Here is a 21,075-nt window from a genome sequence, read left to right as displayed (position 1 = left end):
AGTTTTTATAAAACATTGACAAAGAAAATTCTTATTAATAATAATGGTACTATTGACCAGTGTACAACTTGAATTCAACTTCCATGAGATTATAAGTTCAACCTCTCGCCACACTAAGTTGATAACATAGTGCACTATTTGAGATTCTAACAAGGAGTTTTACCATCTGTATAATCACAATTAATACAGCATGAACAAGTGTGGCTTTTACCAGCATCTTGACAATTACAACTGTGAGTGGTTGCGCTTGCTCCATATTTAGCATTGAATACTGTAATGCATGTAGGAGAATTTTGACAATTTCCACTCAATGTCATACTTTGGCGACAAAATTTGAAATCATCTTTTTGCACCATATCTACAACATTGTATACATCAAAACAAAATCATAAAAGTTAGATCATTAAGAATGTTAATATGATTGCATGTAATTTGCTAAAGGTGCAAACAAATTTTTACATAAGAGTTAAACTCTTTGAGAATAACTTACACACTTTAAGAAAGTTATCTATGAATAATAAGAACATAAAAAATTCTAATATTAAAATTAATAATGGAAAGTGATATGTTTACCAGAGCCGTAGTTGAGGTTGAAGAGAGCAAATAAAATTCCATTTGGTAGCGAAAACAAAAAAAAAATGAAAAAAATATTTTTACCTTTTAAAGTTAATAAATGAAAAAATTCGAGTTCTTGAATCTCAGTTCTTACCTATTACAATATCTCTATCCTTATACATGAGCAACATTTTCTTAAACATGAGCAACCAGCTCTACGGAGCCGAGCCTCCATTTTTTTATGCCGTAGTAGGTAAAAAAAAATTAAAATGACCATTCTAAAAAGATTCACATTATCTTTTAATATGTCTTTGTTGAACGAAAAATTAAAAGCCCAATCCAAGATTAAACATTTTCTTTTTAATTTTTTTTTATATGAATTTTTCATTAAAGCTCTATTTTCAACATTCAGGATTAGACTTTTAAATAGTCAGGACCGGACGTGCTTACAAAAACAACAATCATTTTAATTTAGAATAAGGGCATATCTATTACTAATATATTAAAATCGATTACCACCAAAGTTACTAATTTATCCTTATTATTTTTAACCACGTTGCAAGTTTTATATCCTTCATTGTAATTTCACTTTTAACAAAATATATATATATATATATATATATATATATATATATATATATATATATATATATATATATATATATAGAAAGAATATAAGATAAATACAAAAAAAAAATGATATGCTTAAAAATAAAAACAAAACATATTATAGATTGAAACAAAACAGAATAATTTATACTCATAAAAATAGCAACAAAATAAATTGATATGATCAACTCAATAATCTATTTAAGCAACCTGTGCAAAAATATTATATGCTTAAAAATAAGAATAAAATAGATCATAGGAATATAGAAATAAGAATAAAACAGTCAATTCTATAAAATTAATAATAAAAAAAAAAAAAGAAGAATAAATTTTTTTTTTTTTTAAACAAAAAGGGTGGTAGCAAACAACTAACCAACCCCAAATATATTAAAAAGAGAAAACGACATACAATATGGAGGGGACATGTAACACCCCAAATTTTATAAACTAGTATTTTCCTTATATTATTAATTTTAGTATTTTTATAAAATTAATTTGATCATTTAGTTATATTTTTATAATAGTTTGTGAAAATAATACATTCAATGAGTATTCAATATCATGTTAGTCCTAGTTACGTGTCTAAAGTATGAGAATGTTTAAGTAATTATTTTCTTGGAAATGAATTTTAGATAAAGAAAATCTATAAATCTAATCTATTAATTTGATGTAAGCTATGGTTTAAATTTCAGAACTAGTAGTGTAAAAGTATAAACCCTTAAAAATAAATAGTTTATGAAAATATGTCATTGTGATACCTAATATTTCTGAATTATTTTAGGTGTGCTTTGATAGTATATTTATTTTGTGTAGATTGATAATTAATATTTTCTCTAGACTGTGAATTTAAGAAAAATAACTTTAGATATCAATTATGAAATATTGTAGTAGGCTATGATAAAAGTTTGGGCTTAAAATTCTACCGAATTTCGGACAGTGAGTAACTCGATAGTATAAATTTATATCGCTGAAAAAGAAAAGAAAAACATCTTTTAGACCAGAAAAATATCTATGTTATTAAAATTAAATGAAAAATAAAATGAAAGATTAAGAGATAAGCATGCATTTAATTTTAAGATAGGAATTACACCTATGCATCATCATGGCTTAATTTTCCTCCACAAGTATAAGTGAAAACGTGGGCTTTAGTGAAAGTAAAAATGTGGCCTTTCAATTCACCATATAGAGGTAAAGTGGAACCACTATAAATAGGACACTAACCCTTCCTATTTTGCACACAACCATCACTTTCGGCAACCTGCTTACTGAAGGTCAAGCTCTTAACTTTTCTTCCATTCTACTATTACTATAACATTCTATATTATGTTTGTTTTATTCTTTTAAGTAACTCATCTCTTTCATTCATTCTAAAAATCTTTAGACACTTAGTATTTTCAATTGCTTCCAAGAATTTTATGTAGTTACTAGCTATAGTCTTATTATTACTTATGAAGGGAACAGAGCACTTATGCAATTCTTCTAGTTTTTAGCTTAAGCCAACTCTATGAAAACTAAGAGCCTTTTTCCAATATTTCTAAAAACAGAGCATTTACTCAAATGTTTTAGTTAACTTGTTGTCTAATTTCACTTTGATTTTATATTACACTTTTGATTCATGTTCACTGCCATGTATTATTTCTCTAAGTTTTAATTAAGAAAACATTCATTTATTTTATCTAATTGTTTAGAAAAGAAAACGAAATGAAATAAAATGAAAGAAAGAACCGAAAATATGGTAACAGAACCATATCCTTCTAAACATTTAGATTATTATTATGATATGTGGAAAGTGTTTTGTTTAATGATCTGAAGCCATATACACGTATGAGAATAAGAAGTAGATGTCATGCAATTTCTTAATTATGTTAGGTTCCTGTTCTTGCATAATTTCTTTTAATACATTAGTATTGTTAGAATTTAATTATAATTCTAGTTAGTTAAGAAATAGTTGTTTTGATGAGTTAATAGGTGTCCTAGATGAAGGTGATTGCTCGAGTTATTTTGGAAAGCTTCAAGGTAAGGGGAATTGCTAATAATAAGTTTCGATGAGCACAAGAAATGTGTTACTTGTATATATATTATTAGTTATAATTAGGGGTGTTGTGTACTTAATAGTAATTTAAATTCATTAAGGTATATGCAAAATGCAAAATGATGAGTGATTGATTTGGTTTGAGTTTATGTGAATAAATCTTCAGCAATGATATGATTTGAAAATGTTTTGTGAAGAATAATAAATAAATTATCTATGTTTTTGGTTTGTTTATTTATAATAATATCTATGTGCTTGAGTATTTATGGTGAAAGTTTGAGGTGATCTCATAAGTTTTATTAGAAGTGTTGAGGATTAATATGTCAAGTTAGATATTGACAAAGAAAACTTAAGTTGAAAAGTTGAACGGTTAATCACCTTTGATAGGTGAAGAGCAAAACAGGGTGTTTCTTACAATACGATAATGTATGTAAGACTGAGGATAGGTTCGGCTAGGTCGCCTCAAGACCTACTGGGGATCACCGGCGTTTTGAACTCCTACCAATAGTCAGAGATAGCCACTCTGACTGGAGGAAATCATACAACCCGACGTGGTGAAACCTGACTGTGCAGGACTATCTATAATAAGGTGTAGCGCTCGGGCCAGAATGGTTGAGACATATTTGATATATGTTGATTTGCAAACAACCATGTTATGGCAGTTGAAACGGCCTTACGCTCATAATAGAGGTCTCCATGGAGTAGGTTGAATAAAGATAATACTAACCAAGTTAGAAGACTAACTTTGAGTGAAAATTATGATTGGATTTTATATACATTTTAAATGATTAAATCTCGATGTTTGATATATTTGATGATTGATATATTGGATATATTCGATTATCTTTGTTTTTGACTAATTGTTGAATTATGATATTGATATAATGTTTTGTGCAATTCATATTTTTGTGACTATTTGACTATACGTGACTATTTGACTACTTGATTCTATTTGATGTAAATACATGATTAGATACTCAGGTATGTATATATAATAGTTAAATAAATGTATATACTTGTATAATATTATGTGTAGCCTTGTGACATCATCACGATGGTAACTTGTGTACGAGTGATTCACCCCTTACAACAGTTAGTGCAGGATACTAAGACCTCAAGTTGAAGTTCATTGAGGAAAGGAAAATGGCATTGTGAGAGACATTAAAATAAAGAACGTTAGGTATCTGATTGGTGGTCTAGTTTTATTTTTGGATTCCGAATAGAAAGATCTCTTTGATATGTATTGATGACGTCATTGGGGTACTCTCTAGATGACATGCATCTTTAGTGTTTGACCAGCTCGTGATCGTTTGTGGGTTAGAGTCTTTTGTAGGAATTTATCTTTTATTATTTCATATTGAAAAATTGTAAGACACTTATGTGAAATGGAAATGTTTTATATTTGAAAATTCTTTGAGCAAAATTACTAGATGATTGTTTAATATAAGTGATGCATATTATTTATGGGCTTACTTTAAATTTATATAAAGAGAATTTTGAAAACTTTCTTAAATAAAAATAATAGTGCTTATATTAGAGTACATTTCTCACTTATTACTTTCCTTTACCAAAAATAAATCAGCATGATTTTATTTGCTTGTATTTAAACATTTAAATCTGGGTAGAGAACTGTGACGCTCTTCTTTTCAGTCTCTGAAAAGGGGGTGTTACAGGACATAAAAACGAAACTCCATCAAGTACAATATCTAAAGCTTGAGAAACCTAGTTTGTTTTTAGCTAAATTATCAGAAATAAACACAGGAGCTTGATGCCAAAAAGTGAAAGAAGATAAAGCACAACCATGATTTGCAAGGGAGTCTGCAATTTGATTTCCTTCTCTGTAAATATGAGTCACTATGCCATTCAATTGACCAAAGAGAAACATGCTATTGTTCCATCGGTTTCTTAAATTCCAAGAAATCACAGAGTTAGAGTTTTGGAACGCTAGGACCACAAGAGCTGAATCAGTTTCAATCCAGATGTTATGCCATTTAATTCTGTGAGCAACTTCTATAGCTGACATTGCTGCACACAGTTCAGCTTGATATGAGGAAGCAATGCCCAAAGGCTCAGCAAAGCAATACAACAAATCTGCATTCTGATTCCTAAAAATACCTCCACACCCAGCTAAGCCAGGATTGCCTTTTGAGGCACCGTCAATATTGCATTTAACCCAATTGAACAAAGGAGGCTGCCAAATAATTTCTTTGATGACAGGAGTTTTAGGATGATGAATGTTTACATTAAAATGTTTCAAAATGATGAAATCTCTAATGGAGCAAGAAGAGGTCTTTGTAGAGTGATTGCCCGAAAGAGAAGTATTGGCAACAATCAAGGATATCGAAGATCTCCAGTTGGTGTGTTTATCATTGAACCTGGCGTGATTTCTAGCGGTCCAAATAGAGCTAAGCAAATTGACCAAAGCTGAGGTAATAACGGTCTTACACTGAGGAGACCAATTCATGTCACAAATCTTCCACATATCCTCCATGGAGGTAAAGTGCATTACCATATCCAAACAGCTTGCAAACCATGACCAAATATTGACAGCAAACTCACATTCAAAGAAAATATGAAAGGAAGACTCCTCAGATTTGCAGCAAAGATTGCACATAGAAGGCAAATAACAACCTCTAGATTTAAGATTTTCATCAGTTGGGACTTTATTATGCATCAGCCTCCAAGCAAGAATAGATTTAGAGGGAGGTATATCAGGACTCCATATAACTTTGGCCCAATGTAAATCTTGAAGAGGTTGCATTTTGAAACAATATGCATCATTCATTTGTAATTCACCTGAATCAGTGTGCTTCATAGAAATAGAAATAGAAAAATAATATTTTTCATTACAAAAACATAAACAATATACTATTAAATATACTATTAATTATTATTAATAATAATAATATAATAATAATTATACACTAAAGTTAATTCTAATCAAATTTACTAAATTATCCAAAATATTCCTAATCAAATTTTTAATTTTTTATTAAAAAATATACACGTGACCGTTATTTGCTACAGATACATAAAAAATTGGATAATTTACATTGATAATTATAATCAAATTTATTCATTTAATAAATTTTATAAAAAAAATAGCACAATAATTTCACTTATATTTTTACAATATTATATAACAAATTCTTAAATATTTTATTTTAAATAAAATTTCTACCATAATATAATAACAAGCTTAAATATCAAATAAAAGTCAATGATCCGTGCGAATGCACGGATCTTTAAACTAGTTTGATCTACAAAATATAAGTACCTAATATAATAATATATGATAAAATAACACATAACAAATATTTAAGGTATTTGATGAATAAAATGTTATTTTAACATAGTATTTTAATAATACAAAAAGTTTTTCATGGCAAGATACAAAAATTTCATTTTTTTTCTAATTTCTTAACCTCCAATTTATTCATTTCCAAAAACAATTTTTTAAAATTAAAAACAGTAGAACCGTAGTTGTCTTATTCTATTTTTTATTTTTTTAATTAAAAGGTTATTTTAGTATTTTGCTAGAGATATAGTAGTATACCACTAGTATTTAACGAGACAATTGAGCTAGTTACTGATTAAGTGTAATGATCAACTATCATGTTCTGAAGAAACCGTAACACCTCATTCTCTCTCTCTTTCTCTTTTTTCATCTCTATCTAATTAACGTTTCCATTTTCAATGCACCGACTCCATCACCATTCCCATTCCAATTAAACAACAAAAAAACCCCAAAAACGGAAGAAGAAAAAAAAAACTCAAACCAAAATGCGGCGGTTTCACACTCCAACGCTGCTGTTGCTGCTTCTGCTTTTGATAGGATGCTGCATAGCCACCTCGCCGGTCTTCGGCGGTGGCGGCGGTTACCTCCATCTACAACGAGCAGTTCCTCTTAGCCACCGTGTTGAGATGGAAACAATCAGAGCTCGTGATAGAGTTCGCCATGCTCGATTCTTGCAAGGTGTTGTTGGTGGTGTTGTCCGCTTCCAAGTTCAAGGCACCTCCGATCCATTCTCACTGGGGTATGGATAATCTTCTCTCTCTAATTTATTGTTCTGCTTTCTTATATTCATTCGCATGTTCTTTTTCCTTTTCTGGTATCTTATGTTATGCATTTATTGAATTATTATTGAATTGAATATTTTATTGCCATATTTAAGTACCGAGTTTAATTTAATTTTTGCGGTACTGTTTGAGGGAACTTATGAAAATATATGAAATAAGCTGTTTTCAGGTTATTTCTGTAAGCTCTCTGGTATAGCTTATAGAAGGAAACAACTTATAACTTATATGAAAACTGTTTGATTTTGTTTTATATTTTGTTAGAGAAATAACTTAATTAAGGTGTTTATTTATCTAAAGAGGGTTAATTATTAATAATGATGGTTTTCTTGTTCAGGCTGTATACTACCAAAGTAAAGATAGGATCTCCACCTAAGGAATTTAATGTTCAGATTGATACTGGAAGTGATATTTTGTGGGTTAATTGCAATACTTGCAGTAATTGTCCTCAAACTAGTGGACTTGGGGTCAGCATTTCCATTACTTCTTTTTTTACATGCATACTACTTATTTGTAGTGTTGCGGTTGTTTTCTTGCCTCGGGAAATAAGGTTCCGATTTGGAGCTTAACGCATTGTGTTCTTTTGTTGCTTGTATTGTTGTGCATTGTACAGATTGAGCTCAATTTCTTTGACACAGTTGGTTCATCCACTGCTGCGCTAGTTCCTTGCTCGCACCCTATATGCACTTATGGGGGTCAAGGTCCAGGTGCTCAATGCTCCCCTCAGGTTAATCAGTGCAGCTACACGTTTCAGTATGAAGATGGGAGTGGTACCTCAGGTACTTATGTCTCTGATGAACTGTATTTTGACATGATTCTCGGACAGTCTGCTCCTGATGGTGTCAACTCTTCGGCTACCGTTATTTTTGGGTGAGCAACCCTTGTGCTTTGTTAGGACTGAAAATCGGAGAGAATGTTGGGGTAGGGGAATGTTATTTTGGGGGGGATTCGTAATGCAATGCAGGTTTTGTCAAGGGAGAAATGGGTGAAGTGTGGGATGTGGTTAGTTTTTAATAGTAATACTTAATATGGACTTTGGATTGAAATAAAACTTTATTTGATGGTTGTTTGGCAATAGGTGTAGCACCTCTCAGTCTGGAGATTTGACTAAGACGGATAGAGCGGTTGATGGAATTTTTGGGTTCGGCCCTGGTGCTCTATCTGTTGTATCACAATTGTCATCACGAGGAATAACACCCAAAGTTTTCTCTCATTGTTTGAAAGGAGATGCCAATGGAGGAGGCATTCTAGTTCTTGGTGAGATTTTGGAGCCAAGTATTGTTTATAGTCCACTAGTCCCATCACAGTATGTTCTCTTCTGCACTGCTTTTCTCATTTCCTTGTCCCCAGTTTGTGGATCACTTTTCCCTGATATTTCACAATATTGATATTACATTTCTGAAAGTAATTTATGGAATTAAATATTCACAATTACATTATTGTTGATTGGCAATCAATAATTATGAAATTTAGCATTTTTGCTTTTGCAAGTTAGTATTATTATATGCTTGGTTGAATTGAATGACAAGAAATGCAAGGTCGGCACTGCAAATAGCTTAATCAAAGCTTTTATTCTGTTTTTGTGGTGCAGTAAAACCGTCAGTTTTTTTAACTCAATTGATAATTTTTTGAATACGTGATTTTGGGTAGTTTCTTGTTACACTAGCGAGCTGAGAAAAATATTTGGCTTCATGTCTCTTATGGAGAAGAGAATGCTTTGGTTTGTCAAGATGATATTGTCTTGAAGGGATTTGTCTTGTCATCTTCTGTTGATTGAGTCCCCCTTGGGCTCCTTTATTATTTCTCTTACACAATGTTACATCACATGCCACACCCTTAGTGAGTATGATCGAATCATCCTGGTAATGGACAACCATTTTAAAATTTCTTAATTTAATGAAATGAGTTTTTTAATCAAATGCATAAGGTGACATTGCTAAGAATCAGATTCTTAAAATATTCTTTTTCTGTTTTTGATCTTGTCAGAGAATTTACATTTCAATATGACATACTTTGCTGTATAATTGACTAGTCTTTTCCTTTATAATTAATTCTCAGACCTCATTACAACTTAAATCTTGAAAGCATTGCTGTCAATGGGCAACTTCTCTCAATTAATCCAGCTGTATTTGCAACATCTGACAACCGAGGAACTATAATTGACTGTGGTACAACATTGGCATATCTTGTTCAAGAAGCTTATGATCCTCTTGTTAATGCAGTAAGTTTTCGTGTACATCGCCCAAAACTTTTAAGCATTGTACTTTGTTGGCACATTATTCTCATTTGCCTTTTTAATGATGAGGAATTCTGCATTGCTAGTAATAGTAACTAATGAGGATATTTTCTTACTCTTTGGTCTGCTTGTCTCGTGTTTTGTCCATTTCCTGAAATTGCTGATTGACATTTTGCCATTGAGTTCATTTGGATTCTCACCTTCCTGTCTTAATTGACTGGTATGAAATTTTATTATGTGGATATAGATCAATTTTGAACCATTCAATGATCCAGTCAATAATTGTTTTTTGTTTAAAGTAAAATCTGAAAATGATTTAATGGAGACTTGTATGCCTTAAGATGCTTCAGCAATTGAACACTGTATTTAGGTTTACATCATTGTTTTTATATAATTCTTGTTATTAATTTTTCCAATTTGGGGTTTGGTAGAGAGGCTAACAACCTCTTGCTTATTTCTCTTGTATTTTATGATCAATATTGACTTTAGCATATCCTGATGTTGAGTTTTCAAATGGATGTATAGGTTAATACTGCTGTGTCACAAATTGCTACTCCCTTTATTTCAAAAGGAAGCCAGTGTTATCTGGTCATAACCAGGTAACTACAAATACTCCGTCCCTAATTATAAGCAAAAATGGGTCAAAGAGAGTTGATGTATTTGGTTCCAATTTGAATCAAATACATCAACTTTCTTCGACCTGTTTTTGCTTTTAGTTAGGGATGGCGGGATTACAATATTGTTATGAAGATTTTTATATACTTCATATGAAAAGAGAGTTTGTTTAGGATTTATGAATCTGTCATTAAAATTTGTATTTGTTACATATTCAGTATAGATGATAATTTTCCTCCAGTCAGTTTAAACTTTGCGGGTGGAGCATCAATGGATTTAAAACCAGCACAATACCTTGTGCATAACGGTTTCCAGGTAAATATGTCTGTTACAGTGCTGGTTATATTCTTGCATATAAAGAAGTTATTCTTTGGAATTGTATGCCACTGATGTGCCAAAATGCTTTAACAGGACGGTGCTGCAATGTGGTGCATAGGTTTCCAGAAAGTGCAAGAGGGAGTCACAATTTTAGGAGGTTAGTTAATGGACAAATTTAAACAGACTAAACTCTGCTTGGAATTGGAAAAAAATTTAGAATTCTCTCCTTTGATTATGAAATGGGTATTTTCACTTTCATAAATGGTAGAGAATTGTAAAATATGTTCTGTATCTGTGGCAAATGACTTGTGTGGAATCATTTTATCCATGTCTAGTTTGGTAGTACTTCACAATTTCAGAGCCCTTTACATGTGAAAATAAAGAACACCTGATTGAATGTTACAGATAAACTAAAAATATGAGTTGATAGTTGATTTTCATATTCTACTAAACATTCCAATGGAACTTCAAGTGTAATTATCTTACATATATATAATTCAAAATTTGATCCAAAGATGTTGATTTCTCTTATTATCATCTTTCAAATTGAGTTCCAATAAATATTTTATTTTATGTTTGCTTTCCATTTGTCACAACAAACCAATTTCAGAAAGGAACTTAGTATACTATTCTCTGACACTGATCTTTGTAATTCTGATAAAGTTGATTTTATCCCTTATCTTAAAGCATCATTAACAAGTATATTAATTATAATTTAGCCTTTCCATGTTTAATCTATATAAATTATATGCATCAAATGAGCAAATGATCTAATTGGTATTTTGAGAATTGAGTTTATCATCAATGTTGTTTCTTCTTTTGCAGATCTTGTTCTAAAAGATAAGATCATTGTCTATGACTTGGCTCGTCAGCGAATTGGATGGACTAACTATGATTGTAAGTTCACTACATACATGGACTGTTATTTCCTGCAAGTATAGGGTCCCTCACTCTGTCTTAAAATTTTAAAATTGCTGCTAGGTTCCATGTCTGTAAACGTCTCGGTGACTACAAGCAAGGATGAGTACATCAATGCAAGAGCAAAACAGACTAGTGTCAGCAGCTCAAAGATAGGGATTCTCTCCAAGTTACTCCCTGTAAGCATTGTGGCTCTTTCTATGCACATAATAATCTTCATGAAGTCACCACATTTATAATTTAAACTCAAGATTCAAAAGCTCATTCTTTGTCACCTAACATTGATACCTACTTGAGTTTGCAACTCTTGGCGCATTTGGATCAGGAGTGGTAGATGTGTTTACTCTATGTTCACAAAAGGGGGTATCCTCCCATTTATCTAATGAAAATGCAGATCTCATTGTAAAGAGAGAACTGGCATTAATGTAGATTAGTGTATCTCTAATGGTTCAGATTGTAATATTTATATAGTGCTCTGACGGCACAGAACAGTTCAGCTGTGTTCTTCAGCTCTCACTCTTAGATAGGTGTATAGGTTTCTCTTAACAATGGATTCATGAGTGGTGCTCAGATAATTTTGATATTTTATTTAATATTTACTTAACTAAATATTTAAATTGCGCCCTACCGAATAAGAAAAAGGAAGCCACTTTTCACATTTTTATCTTTCACAAAAAAATGGCACCTTGCCTGAATTGTTCATACTTATCTTGCATACCGAAACATATTCTTCAAGTAACTTGCCTGTTAACAGTCTTTGTTCTATTATAATAATGTACATTGAGACTATACTTGTTTCGTATAGACCTCTTGTTTATAGTGTTGGCTGCAACCAGTTACTTGTAATGCAAGGCACTAGCTTAGCTTAGGTGCAATTTTGTTGTTATGTTAGTTGAAACTAACTAGTGAGTTAGTTACCATGTTAGTTACTTAGGTGTTGCTGTATAAAGCCTAATGTAACTATCATTTGAAGAATAATGAAAATCTAATCATTCTTCGGCCAAGTCTAACATGTACAAGTCCCTTATGTTGTGCATGGTGCACAAGTAGTGATTTATATCATTACGAATACAAATGTCTATTCCTTGTAGGAACTTGTTGTTCATCTCTTATATCATGATCATTAATACCATTGTTAATGTAGAATATAGATATAAAATATGTTTTTACTACATATAACGTAATGTATTCTTTTTTTTTAAGTTTTAGTTTCTATAACTTTTTACTCTTGAAATGGTCTCCGTAATTCTTTCAATCTATAACTTTGATAGACGGAGTTGACTTTATAAAGGAAGTTGGTTGTATAATTTGTTAGTTTTTATTTTTTTCATTCTCTTTTTAAATAAGAATATGGAATTGTGATGCAAAGTTCAACTTGTTTGACTAAGAGTCGACTTTATAACTTTGATGGACGGAGTTTAAATTTCATGTTAAGTTGTAACCGTTCTAAAATGGTTAAAATGGTTGTTGGTACTATCTTATCAGTAAAAATGTGAAAATAGACTTTAAAAAACTAATAAAACAATTAGTACAAGATGTGTACAATGAAGAGGTTAAACAAAGTCAAATTACAATGAGAAATGGCCAAAACAAAAAGCCATGGTGTCAAAAAAGAGAGGCACATCACTAAGCTCTCAAGCAAATTAAGGGATTTTTTTACCAAAAGGCTGTAATTTTAATAGTATATTACTAAACAAGTGCGGTTTTAAAAAAATTATCAAAAGGGTGTAAGTCGTCATTGCCCTGTACGACTTACACACTACTTCCAAATTTTTTTCAACTTTTAAGCAAAGTTGTCGTTGTCATGTACGACTTTCAATTTTTTTTATTTTTTCTTTACAAACTAAGAATTTAAATACTTGGTGGTATGACTATGAAGAATTCCGAGCACTCAGATATCCGTGTTCACATGTGATTGCATTGTGTGCCTATTGCATTATATTGACCCAACTTACACACTGGACTACATCTATAAAGTTTACATGCATGAATTTCATCCTCTTGGTAGCGAAGATTATTAGACTTCATGTTCGGGTCCAACATTAAAACTTAATCGTAACATGAGAAGACATAATATGGGCAGACCGAATACAACTAGAATACATAACGAGATGGATGTAGTTATACCTAACAAAACAAGAAAATGTGGTTTATGTCGTACTGAGTGACATAAAAAATAATCGTCCAAATAAAGAGTGAATGTTTAAATAGTTTCTAAGTCTTACAAATTATGAATGTTTGCAATGTTTATATCTTTTATTGAATTCTTAGTTTGCAAAAAAATAAATAAATTGAAAGTCGTCGATGGTAGTGACGACTTTCATTAAAAATTGAAAAGAAAAAAAAATCAAAGTCGTACTTTGCTTAAAAGCTGAAAAAGAAAAATGGAAGTAGTGTGTGTAAGTCGTACATGGCAACGACAACTTACACCGTAATTTTTTAAAAAAAACTACATCTATTTGGTAATATGCCATAAAAACTACACCTTTTTGGTAAAAAAAAGTCAAATTAAGGGGTTCGAATACCACATATAAAAACTACAATCGAAGTCTTTAAATTTCACTTTAAATCATCACCACACTTGAAGTTGGATATTCAGAAACACAAATTTATCAATACTTATGTATTTGCTCATCAAGAGACCCTGCATACAATTCATCCTATTAAATTGATAATATCATTTTTGTCATGTAATTTATAATAAATTTTGAGAAAATAGAATACTCATTGACAATATAAAATAACTTTACATTATCATATCCAAAAACAATCAAATATTATCTCAAACAATCTATCTATTACATTCAATTATATAACATGAAGAAATATTTGATTTCTATTGAAATGTCAGTCTAAATTAGTTAATTTACATCGACAAAATATATCCATTAACTAAAAAAATTTCACAAATATATGAAGGATGATATTTTAATTTTCTTTTTTGTTAAACTTACAAAAATTCAAGAATGTAAAAAATAAAAATTAAAAAACAAAAATCCGTGAAGGTAATGCTCTAAGTTAGCGCGCGTAACCGTTTTGTTAATCCCTTATTTATACTGAACCCGCCATGCAAAATTCTCACACTCTCACCACACATCACCGATTCACCACTCTCTCTTTCTCTCTTCACATTCATTCCTATAACTAACTAACTAACTGTTCTGTTACAAACTTTTCCAAACAAATAACGCTACCACCAACTTTTCGTTCTTTGCTTCGTTTTCCGATTCAACAATGGCGGATTCTGAGATAGAAACGGCTAAACTGGCGTCACTTTACGTCGGCGATCTTCACTCCGATGTAACCGACGATCTTCTCTATAAGGCATTTTCGGAATTCAAGAGCCTCATTTTCGTTCGCGTCTGTAAGGATTCAGCGACTGGAAAATCCCTCTGTTACGGTTACGTCAACTTCACTTCTCATCAAGAAGGTAACAATAGCATTAACGGTTTCTACAGTTGATTGCACTGTTAATTTTGATTAATCTTTTGCTTTTCTTGCGTTTTGAAAGTTAGTTATGCTATAATTGGTGTTTCTTTTTTAGGATTAATGGCTTATTATAATTAATTTGTTGTTGTTGTAAAGAAATTAACCTTTAATTCTTGAAAATGGAGGAAAATTTTATAATGAAGTAAAAGGGGAAAATTGTATGCTTGTGTGTGAATGTGTCGTCACTCACTGGAACTAGAATGTTGTTAGTTAATTTTGATTAATCTTTTGCTTTTCTTGCGTTTGGAAAGTTAGTTATGCTTTAATTGGTGTTTATATTTTAGGATTAATGGTTTATTATAATTAATATTGTAGTTGTTGTAAAGAAATTAACCTTTATCTTGATTCTTGAAAATGGAGGAAAAGTTTATATGAATTACATATGCAATATTATCATTTAGTAAAAGGGGGAAATAGTGTATATTGTATTGTATGCTTGTGTGTGGATGTGTTGTCACTCACTGGTAGCTAGAATGATGTTAGTTGATTAAATATTGAAGCTGGTGTTTTTTGCTTCCTATGTTATTTGCCAAAATTGATCAGACCAAGTTATGTTATTGATTGAGATTTATAATTGTATCAATCTTGAAATTGGAATTATAATTTGTGGTTAGCTCACTTAGCTGTGAAAGATTAGAAGGCAAAAAATTAAATAAAAAATGTGCAATCGAATTGAAGAATCATAGCACTTTGAATGTTTATACTGTTAATGTGTTAATGTAGTCTGATTCTATGTGCTTTAAAGAATCATAGCACTTTGAATGTTTATACTGTTAATGTGTTATTTGTTGATTGAGTAGCAATTCGTGCAATCGAACTGAAGAATCATTCTTTACTCAATGGAAAAGTGATAAGGGTCATGTGGTCAAGTCGTGATGCTGATGCAAGGAGAAGTGGCAGAGGGAATGTGTTTGTTAAGGTATGTTGTTAAACACTATTACACTATATAGCTATGATGTGAAATGCTTAAATGATATGATATTCTGTTTCATTTTTATCTATGAAATGAACTCTAATTAGAAGTTTCTGGTGTTAATTTGATTACAGAACTTAGCAGAATCCATAGATAATGTGGGACTACATGATTTATTTCACAAATATGGGAATATTTTGTCCAGCAAAATTGAAATGTCTGAGGATGGGAAGAGCAAAGGGTTTGGTTATATCCAGTTTGATTCAGAGGAGTCTGCAAATGATGCTATCCAGAAATTGAATGGCTCTACTGTGAGAGATAAGAAGATGTATGTTAAATTTTTTAGAATATGCTATCCATATACTTTGTGATTTGAAGTCTATGTTTTTTGTGCCTTCAGTTAATTGTTGTTTTCGTTATCCAAAGATTTATTTTAATCTGATTCCAATTCTTCTCACAGATATGTTGGGAAATTTATCAGAAAAAGTGAGCGTTCTTATCCTGTTCCGGATGCCAAGGATACAAACTTGTACGTTAAGAATTTGGACCCAGATATTACCGAAGCTCATCTTAAAGAAAAGTTCTCCTCTTTTGGAAAGATTAGTAGCTTGGCTATTGCAAAGTATGGGAATGGGATGTCAAAAGGCTTTGCATTTGTGAACTATAACCACCCAGATGATGCTGGACGAGCAATGGAAGCAATGAATGGATCACAATTTGGTAATTTGTTTATCTTTTTAGTACTGGGTCTTTTGTGCACAAAATTGCACTTTCCTGGATGTTGATTCTCTGGATATATCTGGTTTTGGTTTGTCATAAGTAGGTTCAAAGAACTTGTATGTTGCAAGGGCACAAAAAAAGGTTGAACGTGAACAGATATTGCATCACTTGTTTGTGGAAAAATGCAAGGAACAAAACTTGAAATACAAGGTAATTTCATGCCATTTCTTCTATATATAGTTGACTAATTAATTCCAACTTTCTTAATATGTCACCATTTATCTTTCAGGGATCAAACATTTATGTGAAGAACATAGATGATAGCGTTAGTGATGAAGAACTAAGGGTCCAGTTCAGTGCATGTGGCACAATATTGTCTGCAAAAATTATGCGAGATGATAAAGGGATTAGCAAGGGGTTTGGTTTTGTTTGTTTCTCCACCCTGGATGAGGCTGTTAAGTCTGTGAACAGTTTTAATGGTGAGTTAAGTTGCTTTGAATCTGTTAGCCACTAAGGTGATAGGATTTGAATATTTTTGGTCTTGTATCATTTTTTGCCTAGGTATGTATTAGTAGTACTATGAAATTTGAGAAAATTTATCACCATCATGTTCCAATAATACTGCATGTTATGTATATTTGATTACAATTTGAGAGATTAGATATATGTTAAATGTTAATTATTTTCTATGTACTGAAGTTCTGATCTAGAAAATTTACGTCCGCGCCCTGTTAAGAATTTTTTAATGATATTAAAATATCTTTATCCAACTGACAAGTACATTTAGGAGCATTTTCTTCACAATACTTTCGATATGTTTGATTATTTTGTTCTTGGATAGACAAATTTATCAAGTTACTAGTTATGTTAGTCCTATGTTTCATTTAAGTTGATGTTAAATGCTACAGGGTGCATGTTCCATGGCAAACCACTGTATGTTGCTTTTGCTCAGAAGAAAGAGGTTAGGAAAAGATTATTGCAGCTCAAACATGCTCAGAAACTAGAAGGATTAACTGGACCTTCATCTGCTGTTATCCGTGGTGCACCTCATCCTCTCATCTACGCAGCTACTGGTGTTGTTTATCACCCTTTGGGATCAGGATTGAGTGCTAATGGCTCTGCAGCACCTTCTAAAGCATTTCAACAATCACCAGCTTCTACTGTGAGTGACAAATTTGCATAATAACTATATATACATGTATTTCATTCACCTTTTTCATGATCCTATTTTGATGTCAGTTTTAACGGTCTTAGATATTTATTTTAATTTTACTTCTTCCATCCACAGATTTCCATCAATGGTAAGCAGCATGGGATAGACATGAGAGGGATGAATGACAATACGAATTCAAAAGAGTCAGGACAGGTCAATTATGTGGCTAGTGGATGCCAACAGGAGATTGAAGACAAAGCTGGAACTTCATCTGTTATGCAGGTTCTTGACCTTCAGAAGACCAAAGTTTCTGGCCAGGATGTACTTCATTCAAATTCTATTGCAGCTAAGGTTGCAGTGATTTGAATATACTTCAACCAAGAGATGATACTTCGTTTTAGCCTAGCTTGTGATGTGGTGGCTGAAATTTTCAAGAACCCAGATATCTGATATTGTAATATACTTCATTCTTGGCATCTTTGAACTGGTTTTTAGGATTTGTTCTGCAGACGCAGTATATTTTCTTTCATTTTGATGTGAATATATAGTGATGATGATACATTCAGCTTTTTCAGTTTGATTGTGAATAGTGATATGGTAACATTTGGTTAATGGAAATTTTTTGTTTGGGATTTTGAATATGGTAACATGGTATGATAGAAAAGTTACTTGCAATAATAGTTTGAAATGATTTTTTAACACATGGCACAAATGGTGTAATGCTCCCAAATTTAGTATCACACTCATTGAAATCCAAGCGAAGGATTCTAGTTTGCCATGTGTTCATTATACTATATCATAGAACCCCATTATGCACTTAACTCTTATTAATAGTCTTCCACCATATCATGTTGAATCTAATTCTACCATCTTTGAAGGCACATTGTTTTAATGTATATTCACATCTAAACCAGGCATGAGCTAGTAGTTGTTTAATTTTCCAAAACAATCTTATGTAAACTCTCATCATTTTACTCTATCAGAACCACTACAAATTTCTTCATAATTAAAGCTCTTGGCGCTAAGCTTATCAATCCTGTTACTTATGCCTACCCATCTATTGCAACATCTTCATTTAGTGCCCAGTTTTGTAGGCATTCTATAACTGCACAAATTATCTATCATGCATCTTAGGGTATAAATTGTGTTTTTGCCTTCTCTTGGGTGTTTCGCTCATGATTGCCTTAACACAGTTGCTATTTTTGATATGCAGTTTGTCGCATTCTTGAGTTTTCCTTTATCTTGTTTTCATCACTTAAAAAAGTTAAGCAGATCTTTACTTAGGTCCTGTTTGGATTAGTTTCTAGCATATAGGATTAGGAGTTCCAGAATCTCAATTAAAAGAAAACTTTTGAGACATTGAGACGCAGAGTCTAATTTTAACTGGCAAAAGAAGCTCTTATTGAAAAAAAAAATATACAGTCTGTTAGGCATCGTGTTCGGGCCAGACTAACAAATGTGTTGAACAGGAGAATTGATTACAATTGCTAATCTGGTCAGTTTTTTAGAAGAGGAAACATAGGTATAAGAGTGAACATGACAGAGTTATCTCTTCTTTGAGGAGCATTAGCTCAAATGTGTCTGTAATAATTCTGGTCCAATCAATAATACACTATTTTGCTTGTCTGTAACTTGAGTTCCAATCAATAAGACACTGTCATTGCGAGATTCTATTACTTTTTGTTGAGAAGTTTATTTTAACTGACTTATTCCTTTCTTGTGCAGGTTCATCTTTTTCTATTTTAAGTCCTAATTTTATCGAGTTTTACATTTTAGGAGTAGATAACCTCCCTTGGATTCTACTGATGTATTTATCTAACACACCGTCATCGCTGTCCAATTATTTCCCTACAGTTCTCTGCAATTCTCGACAATTCAACAAGAAAGTAATAAATTAGGACAGCCATAGAAATGATCTTCGACCACTCAATTCAACAGATTTTGATGACTTGATTAATAGTGGAGCCGCCTTCGGTAAAAAATTCCAGCAAGATGATCCGGTGCTTGATCTCATTGACCAAAATATTTTGGGCCGAAGTCCTAGCTCAGTTGTTCCTGGTGGATGGTGTTTAGGAGAGCCTGGGAACAACACATATTTAACATGGGGTGATGCCAGTATCTTGAGACTCAAGGCTCTCAACCGCTTGAGAAAGCGATTGTTGAATTGCTGTCGAATGGAACTTTTCGATCTCGACAGTGTATATAGGAATGATCTATCTCCAGATTCATGTCACACATCTCCCCCTTTTTGATGATGACAAACATCAGTATTAATTGACAATTGTTGTTAAATTAACTTATCATGTTTCTCTTAGGTTTATGAGGTTTGCAAGCTCCCCCTAAGATTGATACTCCATAAAGTCTGAACTTTATGTTTTATCCATGATATTTTAATTTAGTATAAGATTAAGATAATCTGAAAATAAAACAAGTTTCATATCTTTCTTCAGAGTGAGAGGTTTGCAAGCTCTCCCCCTAAGTCTCATAAGGCTAAGTTAAAATTGCACTCTTAACTTATCCTTACTTATGAAATTTATTTCAGTTTCAACTAACTTAGTCTCCACCTTGAAATACGTAAAACAACTTAAAAGTAACAACTTTTAACTTAACGGATAAAAGCGAGATAAAAGGCGTGGTTTCAGTTTTGAAACTTATCACTTATCAATTAATGCGTAACTACTCCCCCTTTTGTCATTATCAAAAAGTAAAAAAATTTATATAACCAAGACAGTCAAAGAAGAAGAGTGGTTGTTACAAAGGTGAATTTATTTCAAAGACAGAAAACAACGCGCTTAAAAGGTTATAAAAAGGTGAACGAGTTAACATGCCTTCTTCAAGTAAAAACAAGAGAAAACGAGTAAACCAAGAGAGATTAGGAAGAATGAGAAGGTTTAGTTCACGCATTGCAGAGTTTAGGAGAAAGAAAGAAGACGAACAACGCGAAAAAGATGAGAAGAATAAAGAAGACAACAAGAAACCACACGATGCTGAGATAATAATCATCTCATCAGATTCTGAAGCTGAAGAGAATGAAGATGATGCTGACTATGTTGAGTTCTTGGCTGGCTATGTTCCAGAAGAAGAACAAGAAGAAGAAGAAGAAGAGCAAAACCCAGATCCTATAGAGATTTCATCAGAGGATGCTGAGGAGAAATCTGAGATTTCTTCTGAGTATTATCCATCTGATTAGGATTAGGTTGTCTTTTTCTCTTTCTTTTTACCAATGTACTCAACATGGTTAGATCAATAATAAAGATTTTCGTTTTAAAAGCATCTTGTGTTCTTATGATCTTATTTATCAAAGAAAATTTGCACAAACAAAAAAAATAACAAACCACATAACCAAAATAAGAAATTTTTGCAGACAAAGTAAAGACAACATAAACAAAACAGCTTGAAATAAAAAACCAGACAAATAAAATTGTTCAGAAGATAACAAG

At 31.8% G+C, this 21,075-nt stretch overlaps 2 protein-coding genes and 1 long non-coding RNA gene across 3 annotated transcripts; all 3 read left to right on the top strand.

Moving 5' to 3' along the window:
* Positions 1–2,374: 2,374 nt before the first annotated feature.
* On the top strand, positions 2,375–4,329 carry LOC123904589. The gene is made up of 2 exons (XR_006808269.1): positions 2,375–2,435; positions 3,133–4,329. It is a non-coding gene; the product is annotated as an uncharacterized LOC123904589 (long non-coding RNA).
* Positions 4,330–6,775: 2,446 nt separating this feature from the next.
* On the top strand, positions 6,776–11,964 carry LOC123904579 (aspartic proteinase 36-like). Its single transcript, XM_045954227.1, has 10 exons — positions 6,776–7,233; positions 7,611–7,740; positions 7,887–8,143; positions 8,352–8,579; positions 9,332–9,494; positions 10,035–10,108; positions 10,343–10,439; positions 10,536–10,599; positions 11,268–11,339; positions 11,424–11,964. Exons 1-10 carry the CDS (start codon positions 6,980–6,982, stop codon positions 11,597–11,599), a joined length of 1,515 nt encoding a protein of 504 aa, XP_045810183.1. The 5' UTR covers positions 6,776–6,979; the 3' UTR covers positions 11,600–11,964.
* Positions 11,965–14,463: 2,499 nt separating this feature from the next.
* Positions 14,464–18,265, top strand: LOC123904573 (polyadenylate-binding protein 7-like). The gene is made up of 8 exons (XM_045954222.1): positions 14,464–14,790; positions 15,650–15,768; positions 15,897–16,090; positions 16,223–16,482; positions 16,586–16,692; positions 16,772–16,961; positions 17,391–17,644; positions 17,771–18,265. Exons 1-8 carry the CDS (start codon positions 14,595–14,597, stop codon positions 17,999–18,001), a joined length of 1,551 nt encoding a protein of 516 aa, XP_045810178.1. The 5' UTR covers positions 14,464–14,594; the 3' UTR covers positions 18,002–18,265.
* The last annotated feature ends 2,810 nt before the right edge of the window (positions 18,266–21,075 follow it).

The sequence above is a fragment of the Trifolium pratense genome, linkage group LG1 (assembly GCF_020283565.1).
Source record: "Trifolium pratense cultivar HEN17-A07 linkage group LG1, ARS_RC_1.1, whole genome shotgun sequence".
NCBI lineage: Eukaryota > Viridiplantae > Streptophyta > Magnoliopsida > Fabales > Fabaceae > Trifolium > Trifolium pratense.
Note: the sequence above shows the minus strand (reverse complement) of the source record. Positions and strands in the feature narration are given on the sequence as shown.

Excerpts from the sequence above, each read along its gene's own strand:
- LOC123904579 (XM_045954227.1), top strand. The coding sequence starts at position 6,980 with ATGCGGCGGTTTCACACTCCAACGCTGCTGTTGCTGCTTCTGCTTTTG. Across the intron at positions 8,580-9,331 it reads AGTCCACTAGTCCCATCACA|ACCTCATTACAACTTAAATC; the intron begins GTATGTTCTCTT and ends ATTAATTCTCAG. Across the intron at positions 10,600-11,267 it reads GGGAGTCACAATTTTAGGAG|ATCTTGTTCTAAAAGATAAG; the intron begins GTTAGTTAATGG and ends CTTCTTTTGCAG.
- LOC123904573 (XM_045954222.1), top strand. The coding sequence starts at position 14,595 with ATGGCGGATTCTGAGATAGAAACGGCTAAACTGGCGTCACTTTACGTC. Across the intron at positions 14,791-15,649 it reads CTTCACTTCTCATCAAGAAG|CAATTCGTGCAATCGAACTG; the intron begins GTAACAATAGCA and ends TTGATTGAGTAG. Across the intron at positions 16,483-16,585 it reads AATGAATGGATCACAATTTG|GTTCAAAGAACTTGTATGTT; the intron begins GTAATTTGTTTA and ends TGTCATAAGTAG.